Source organism: Tupaia chinensis, unplaced genomic scaffold (genome assembly GCF_000334495.1).
Source record: "Tupaia chinensis unplaced genomic scaffold, TupChi_1.0 Scaffold143756_1, whole genome shotgun sequence".
Taxonomy (NCBI): Eukaryota; Metazoa; Chordata; class Mammalia; order Scandentia; family Tupaiidae; genus Tupaia; species Tupaia belangeri.
In genome coordinates, this window is record NW_006203605.1 from 495,443 (window position 1) to 504,362 (window position 8,920).

At 60.4% G+C, this 8,920-nt stretch overlaps 1 protein-coding gene across 1 annotated transcript in view; it reads right to left on the reverse strand.

Annotated features, from left to right (window-relative positions):
- BMPER (BMP binding endothelial regulator) overlaps positions 1-8,920 on the reverse strand; it is a gene marked incomplete at its 5' end in the record, with an annotated part of 199,790 nt that overhangs the window by 59,220 nt on the left and 131,650 nt on the right. The window contains 2 exon segments of the mRNA XM_006164900.2: positions 3,475-3,542; positions 3,544-3,802. Coding sequence (XP_006164962.1) covers positions 3,475-3,542; positions 3,544-3,802 — 327 coding nt within the window.

Consider the following 8,920-nt stretch of genomic DNA (forward strand, 5'->3'; position numbering starts at 1 on the left):
CATCCGAAGAGCTTCCCCCACCGCCACTCTGTCCTAGTCAGAGGCAGGTACAGCTCTTCCAAGTTCCATGAAAGCTTGAGTTTCCGCCCAAGGTGCTCTGACATCACTGCAGAGGGTAGAATGCGCGGGGCCCTGGGCAGCTGGGCCCCCGGGGGTCACCACGGTGAGCGGGGCCCTGGGCAGCCGGGCCCCTGGGGGTCACCACGGTGAGCGGCTGGCCCCGGCGTCCTCTGCACAGGCCCTGCAGGTCCTCAAGAAGACACGGGCCATGTTTCAGTGGGCTCTTCTGAGTGTGTGGTATTTCGTTCAGGAGCCGTGGTCCCCAGAGCAGGACAGTCCTTAACCCTGCGTCCCTCTCCCTCCTGGCTGTGCTATCTGTAGGCGCAGAGCTGCTGTGGAAGGAGGGGGCCCTGGCTACGGCTGGCCCGCTGCACACACGTCAGCCCACGTCGTCACGCTAGTGCCCAGGGCTGAGGACAGTCCTTTGTGCAGGCGGGCTGAGAGTGCCGGCTCCCTACCTGGGCATAGGCCCGGGACCACTGGCAGCACCAGAAGCCAGCGCGAAGCAGGGCTCCAGCAGGTGACAGCAGCGCCTTCTAGCCACGGTGCGAGGGCCGCGGTCTCCCCTCCTCACATGGGCGTTGCGGTCACTCGCTCTTCACCCTCCACACGCGTGACCGGCTCCTGAATGCAGGCACCGCTGTGATGGCACTGCTGTCACTGCAGCTGTGGTGAGGGTCCGTCACCACGGCCGCCCCTGCCATCCCGTCCTGGGCTCCTGTGCCACTTCCACAGCGGAGGGGTCGACATGTGGCTCTGACAGCAGGTGTCTCTGCAGTCTACAGCAGCGACAGGGCGGGAGGGGCACTCTCCAGGGTCACCCAGCACAGGCCCTGCCCGGTGGAGCGGAAGCCGCGTTCCCAGAGGGTGATGCCACCAGGCGGATCCGCCGTCCCTCGTTCAGGTAGGCAATGAAGTGAACAGATGGAGAAAGAAAATCGTCTCAGATATTTGCTGAGGACAGGGCTGAGGCAGGGGTGTGCGCACTGGAGGGGGCGGCACCTTCTAGCCTGCTAGGCCTTCTCCTTCGCCGCCTGCCCCGCCTTGGGTAAGCAGCTGCAGGTCTGTCCAAACCGCACAGCCACCTGTGCCACTCCGCCACGTGATTCTGCCACGGAGCAGAGTCCAGAAACCGCAGGCACGAAGGGCCCCGGCCCCCTCTCTCATCCTTCAGGGGCTGTTTTAAGAAGGCACCCTGGATCATATGAGCTTATGGACTAAAAAGAAAAGCCTACAGAACACTCAGAGGAAGTGCCGTGCTACTTTAAGCAGACAGTCCGGTGATAAACGAGACGCCAGGCCAGGGTGGGGGCACGGACATCTGGAATGGACGCTTCGTGCCCAGGGTACACGCCAGGCAGGGGAGCGCCAGGGGAGCGGTCTCCCCTAGGAAGCGCAAGACTTGTAAGGTCTGAGCACGGCAGGACAAGGTCAGCCGAGTGTTGAGAGCGCCATGAACAACCATGCACGCAGAGGCGTGGCACCGAGGCCCGGCCAGCACCGCGGCTCGTGCACCCGCCACGCTGGGCCAGGGCCGGGGCCAACCGTGGGGCTGTCTCAGCAGCTTCACCCTTCCTCATTTCACAACGTGGCATCTTCTACAGACTCCCCTTTCCGAAGGTTGAGCCAGCGGGGCGTGGAACGTGATCACACCTCCTGGGCTGCGGACCCGGGATCTCTGAGGACAGGGCTGTGGTGGACGAAGTTTCCACAGCGGCGAGTCCACCGCGTGCAGCTGGCTCTCAGGGATCGGTGAGGAGCTCCGAATCAGTGCTGGAAACCGGGCGCCTTGTGCGGATCTCCCCGGGAGCCTGAAAGCGCGCCTCTCTTAAAGGAGCGGTCTGGGCCCATTTGCAGAGTGGCAGTCTGAATTCCCTGAGCAGGACTGAGTGCCCTGGAAGGGACTGACCCGAGCCTCCCGCTGTGAAGGGCGGAGTGTCCCAGGCGTCAAACCTCACACACCCTGACCGAGAAGCTTCAGCCCAGCCATTTACCATGTACCTGGGCTTGGGCTGGGGCAAACGCAGGACTCCCAGGGGACGGCAGTGACGTGGCCACGCTCCCTCAAATGTGCTCTGTCAGACGTTTCCAAATTATCCAAGGGGGTTCAAAGACACCCAAAGGGGTGCGTTTTCAACGTTTCCACGGGGAAATAACAAGCAGTAACTAAATTCTTTAAGTATCATGCTTAAGAAAAGAAGATGCCAGGGCCGGCCCTATAGCCTGGTGGGTAAGGAGGCACGGCCGACTGCAGTTCAGATCCTGGCCCTGGCAGTTTGAAAAACACAGCAGGTGCATGTGCAGACGTGCCCAGCATCCCACTGGGACGGGGAAATGGAAGAGAAGGGATGGCGGAGTGGCCACGCCCCACGGCGGGCTTTCTCCCTCCCCCTTCGCTGTCTCTCATCTCTCTGGTAACTGCACCAGAGAGTTACCCTTTGGCGAGTGGAAAAGAGAAGAAAGAAAGAGAAGGAGGGAAGAGAGCAGTGAGCCAGGACAGAGGTGTGATGTCCACCTGACCAGCGAGCGGCCCTAACTGCACATGGGAGCCCCGCGTGTGACGTGCGTGAGTGAGCGGGACTCATCCCTTTTCTGGCTGACACTCGAGCACTAAATTCTGCTTCTGAAACGCCTTTCTTGGGTGGCACTTAGCAGAAAGAACTCGAGCTTCACGGATCACCACCAGCCATGAACGGCCTGGCCTGGGGGACGTCCGCACCAGTGGAGAGGACACGCACAGTCCAGTGCCGGGACACACGGGGTGACACACGGGTTGACACACAGGGTGACACACGGGGTGCCGGGACCGGGTTCTGAGCCAGCTTCCTGTGCCCAAGGCCCAGCGAGGGCTCAAAGCAGGCACCTGTGTCCCCGGCAGGCCATGTTCCTAGCCACCAGCCCCACAAGCATCCAGAGTAGACAGGACTACTGGCCATGTGGGTGCCGCCCCACGCCCCTCACCCACATGGCGAGCCTTGCCCCCTTGGCTTAGAACCACCCAGCACGACGGGGCGCCCCTGTGAAGGCCAGGAGTCTCTGAGAGCGAGCCCCTCTGCCCAGGACGCTCAGGGCTCCGTGGAGCACTACAGACAACCAGCGTCCACTTCGGAGGGTCTGTCCTCGTCTTGGGCAGAGCCTGGTGAGGAGCTGCTCTTTCTTGGAGAGGGGACCCGCACATAGCCAGGCAGGTGGGGAGAGACAGGGGCTTCCAAGCGGGGTCTCCATGGCCCAGAGAGCAGCCCCACCTGGAGGAGCGGCCCTTGCAGCAGCCCCGCCTGTCTGGAAGACCTGGGAGACCCTAGGTCCCAGGTAAGAGGTCCCAGCTAGCTGCACGCGGGAGCTGGGCCTCCCGGGCAGGCTTCCTCCGCGTGGGGAGTGTCGAGCCCGCGCTGCAGCCTGGGGGCGGGTGCCCACCTTCTCGGGTGGTCACTTTCAGGAGGTAGCCGTCCAGCCGGATGTGGAAGTGTGCCGTGCGGCAGGGCCGCCCGCGAGCCGTTCCAGCGCACAGCCAAGTGCTGCCGCAGGCTCACGGTGCCGCCCGCGCCCAGCCGTAGCTCCACCGCCTGCGTCCACGCGAAGGCTCGCGTGCGGCGTGCGTCGTTCCTCACCAGCACCTGGAAGGGCGAGGCGGGGGAGGAGCAGTCTTTCGTCAAAACGTACTGACACGTCCCCTGAAAGTTAAATGTCCGTCCGTCAAAAGTGTTGTAGTGGGGGTCTCCGAACACCGTGCACACGCCAGGCTCTGCGGATGGGCGAGAGACAAGAGAGGGTCACAACCGCGCAGAGGACGGGCTCCCACACATCGCCCACCTGAGGCGCCTGCGGACAGGGCGGGCATGCAGGGCCAGGCTGGGTCAGGCCTGGCGGGGCCCTACCCACAGCCCCGCACACCGGGAACTCCCGCTCCGGGCTTGCTGGGGCTCCGGCCTGGTACTCAGCCCCGCACACCAGGAACTCCTGCTCCGGGCTTGCTGGGGCTCCGGCCTGGTACTCAGCCCCGCACACCGGGAACTCCCGCTCCGGGCTTGCTGGGGCTCCGGCCTGGTACTCAGCCCCGCACACCAGGAACTCCTGCTCCGGGCTTGCTGGGGCTCCGGCCTGGTACTCAGCCCCGCACACCGGGAACTCCCGCTCCGGGCTTGCTGGGGCTCCGGCCTGGTACTCAGCCCCGCACACCAGGAACTCCTGCTCCGGGCTTGCTGGGGCTCCGGCCTGGTACTCAGCCCCGCACACCGGGAACTCCCGCTCCGGGCTTGCTGGGGCTCCGGCCTTGCTGGGGCTCCGGCCTTGCTGGGGCTCCGGCCTGGGCTCTGAATCGGCAGTGTGTCTGCTCGGGGCCTTCCCCTGTCCCCTGGCCTTTCTTTCTGTAGAGGCTCTTGCCTTAGGGCATGTGCACTTGCCAGAGAGGGACACAGACGGTGAGAGGGAGAGTGAGAAATCACCTGGGGGGGATGGCCACCCACAGTGTCTTCTCCTCCACTCTCCTCCCGGGATCTTGGGCACGCACACACGCACACACGCACACACGTGCATGGTGTGAGTTGGCCACGTGGGAGCCAGCAAGGTCCGCTCTGCCCTTTGCTGGCCCAGCCGCGGCCTTCGTGTGAGGGATGAGGAGCATCCGTAGACCGCCCTCCCTCCATCCCCACAGGAGCAAGGGCAGAGGGGCAGATGGGCAGTGGCGAGGCGGACAGCAGGCAGCCCACACAGGCACTGTGCCACAGCCTCCTCCGGCGCCCAGAGAAGGTGCCCTGAACGCCATGGCCGCCTTCACATCCAGACGTCAACACTCGCGTATTTGCGCGGGACGAGAAAGCAGCCCTGGTACACCGGTGCATGTTTACTGTGCAGGGAACACACCGTGGGCAAGGGTGACCTTTACGGTCTTTACACGTTTCTTCGAACTACACGTTTTCTACCTACATACCCAAATCTAAAATGGGATAAAGTTTTTCAAAACTTGTGATTTGATAGATTTTAGAAATTCCAAATAAATTCATCACTCTGAAATACCATTAATTCAATCAAAGTTTTATACTTTAGGACATGTCAAAGAATTTTATAGAAAAATAAATGTTGCTTATTTTCTAATAAACAAACTTTTTAACGGTTTGCTCCCCATGTAAAGATATTTTATTGTTTCTCAAGGAAGCATGAACTGGGGACCCCAAGGAACGGCACCATAAAGAAGGGACCAACACATTCCTGGGGGCGAGAGTAGGGAGAGGCCAGCCCGGAAGGCGCCACGTGGCATTCGAGCCTCCCTTCCCACCTCTTCTCTCTTACTGTGGCCTTGGTCGCGGTCAGCCTGTGGCTGTAATTTACGTCATTCATCACTTCTCGTGGCACCTGGCCCCACCCCCCCACGCATCTCCCCCGTGTCAGGTAACCAGCCTCCCTGTTCTTCTCCAACCCTTCCAGCACGTGGTCCCCTACCAAGCCACACCGCTCCTGTCCCCGCACACTCTCCGCAGGAACCTCTTCCTGGACAGGAAGCCAGGCAGGTGTCCGGGCCTCCATGTGGTATCCGAGGAATAACAGCACAGAGTTAATTCTGCAGGAGCCACCAAGAAGAAGCGTCCGGACCATGGACACACACATCCGACAGAAAGGGCTTTGGGGCCCTTAGTCCCACCGCCTCAGCAAGGAACTCCAGAATCAAACAGGCTTTTGAGCTTTCCACTTCTAACGGGTGGGCCTCAGCTTGGAGAGGACGAGGCACCACCCACGGGCAGACTGCCCCCCGCGGCCGTGCCCGCCCAGGTGCAGGAGCCACGGCGAGCACCCAGCTGCTCCCACACCTCCATGCTGCCTTCCCTGCACCTGTCAGCCACAGCTTCCGATGCCCCCGCAGCTGTACCGGGGTCCTCGCGAGTACCGACAGCATGGCTAGCAAGTGCCGAGGTCACCCCTCCCCGCACTCGCCTCCACGCCTACTGCCACAGACGCGTCCCCGAGAGACACGCTGCAGCTGTCTGCATCCACGCCTACTGCCACAGACGCCTCCCTGGGAGACACGTGGCAGCTGTCTGCATCCCCCGGGAGACACGTGGCAGCTGTCTGCATCCGCACCTACTGCAACAGATGCCTCCCCGAGAGACACGCTGCAGCTGTCTGCATCGGTGCCTACTGCCACAGACACGTCCCCGAGAGATACGCTGCAGCTGTCTGCATCCACGCCTACTGCCACAGACGCCTCCCCAGGAGACACGTAGCAGCTATCTACATCCACGCCTACTGCCACAGACGCCTCCCCGGGAGACACGCTGCAGCTGTCTGCATCGGTGCCTACTGCCACAGACACGTCCCCGAGAGATACGCTGCAGCTGTCTGCATCCACGCCTACTGCCACAGACGCCTCCCCAGGAGACACGTAGCAGCTATCTACATCCACGCCTACTGCCACAGACGCCTCCCCGGGAGACACGCTGCAGCTGTCTGCATCGGTGCCTACTGCCACAGACACATCCAAGGGAGACACGTGGCAGCTGTCTGCAGTTGAAATGGACGCTCAGCTCTCTGGTCAATCCACACAAGGAGACGTTATCTGGTCCTAAAGACATCTGGGAGTCGTTCCACAGTGGGGAGATGCTCAGGGCACAGCGAGGGGAGATGGCAAGCAAAGTCTACGAACGGGGGAATCTTGTGCATGTTAGAAGAGAGTACACACACATGAGCACGTTAGAAGGAAGCGCACGCACAGGTACACACACAGGAGCACGTTAGAAGAAGTGCTCACACACAGGCACACACACACGGGTACACACATACAAGCACATTATAAGTGCACACACACGAGCATGTTAGAAGGAAGCATGCACACACAGGTACACACGCACACACAGGTACACACGCACGTTAGAAGTGCACACACATCTGTGAACAGTGGCTCGCTCTCACTGGCGGGGTTGTGGGTGAGACTCCCCTCCTGCCCTCCCTGTGCTCTTCTGTCCTTGTGTTTTCACTTGGGCGATTGGAGGGTCAAAGTGTGCGTATTTGTACACCAGGCCAGAATCTGACAGAGCAAACCCTCGAGTGCAATAGTGCACGGCCCAGAACTGCCTGGAAGGGAGCCCGAGCTGGCTCACAGCTGGAGAGCCGCAGAGGCGGCCCAGGGGAACCCGGGCAGGGGAGCCCATGTGTGAACAGGGATGTCGGAGAAGGCATTTTTCAGGAGGCCTGACTTGTGGGTTGAAGGACTTGGGGGTCAGCCTGGCTTCTCTGAGACAGCGATCCAGAGAGGCCCGCAGTTTCATGACTGTGAAGGAGCCTGAGGGTCCTGTGCTGCACCTGGGGACACGTGTACTCCACGCTGGCCTGATCTTAGAACACTGGCCCTTTCCCCGGTACCTCCAGATGCAGGCCAGATCCCGCAGGAGCAGAGACCACCGTGGAGCACCTGGAGTGAGGCTCTCGCGGTCACGTCAGCTCTGCCTGACGCAGGAAAAGGTACAGGGCACTCCGGGGGATGACAGTGAACACAGTCCCCTTGTACGGTCTCTGTGTGGCAGCCCCAGTGCAGCCAGCTGCAGGCCCAGGTGCCCAGGTGTCCGCCACGCTGTTCTGGAGAGCCGGGCATGACACTGGGGGGCTGCTCCGGGAGGGCGCCACCCTGAAACTAAGTCGTGCGTGTGCTGAGTCAGAGGGCCGAGGAAGACGCCAGTGACTTACCCTGGAGCGAGCTGTTCATGGCCTCTAAGCCGAATCCCCTGATACCATGTGGTTTGGGCTTGTTCTCCGTGTGTACAGGTATGGGGGGACTGCCGACGCACAGGGCTGAACAGGGAGCGCGTGGTCTCCCCTCTTAGCAACAGGCCTGCGGGACGCTCCCTTCCGCTTTCTCACTTGCGAGCGTTCAACTTCTTACGGAGATTGCATTGTTCACAAGGGCCGTGTATACTTTTGGAATAAGAATACTTGCTTAAAAAAGTTGGAAATATTGTCAAAGACATACCACTTCGACGTTAAGACTGCGGCGAGAATTATGGGCGTCGTGTGGGCTCCAAAGCGAAGTTACAAAGCTGTCCTCATAACTGCGGCAGGGACATTTACTTCTGGCTTCTAATTGCCAGAGTGCCTGTGTATTTGCCAGAGAGAGGGAGGGAGCGCCCTGGGAGCAGTCATGCTGCAGTTTCCGTTCCATTTCCCCATCCTGTGGGGGCCTGGGGTTCGCACACGCATGCACCTAGCATGGTTTTCAGGCACCTGGGCCAGAGCTGGAGCTAAGCTGGCCATGCAGGATCGAGCCGCCTAACTGCCAGGCTGCAGGGCCTAGACCTACTGCTGCATGCGTGTTTATTCTAATCAAATGTCTTTCTTCTGAGGGGACTGATCTTTCCCAAGACATTTGTCACAGAAAATCAGGAGAGAAGTTACACAATCCCACATGATAAAGAGGTCAGAGAAGCTGAGCAGACCCTAGCCTCTCCCCAAACACAACAGAGCAGACACACAGGTAGAAAACAGCATGGTTCTGCGCGAAGCAGTCAGTCCTGCTTACAAGTCTGGGTGTGTCTTAATAGAGTTAAGGTAATGCTGTACGTGATTTTATTTCCTACTTTCCCATAACATGTCATAGGATCTTCCTCCTCATTGAAATCGCTCAGAAAACACAGATCAGAACTTTTGTTCTCAATCCTTCACTTTTACAAAGGGAAAAGTTCCTGTGTGCGTGGCGACAGGGAGGAGGGCCAGCGAGTGTCTCTCCACCCACCTGTCATCCACGGAAGTAGGGACCCACCTCTGTATAAAAGCGGATCCCCTGAGCGGGGCTCCCGCGTTCCCATCACCTGGAGACTCGCCGTCTGTGAGCACAGAGCGGCCACAGGGAGTGAGGCCGCATCTAGGAACAGCCCAGCCC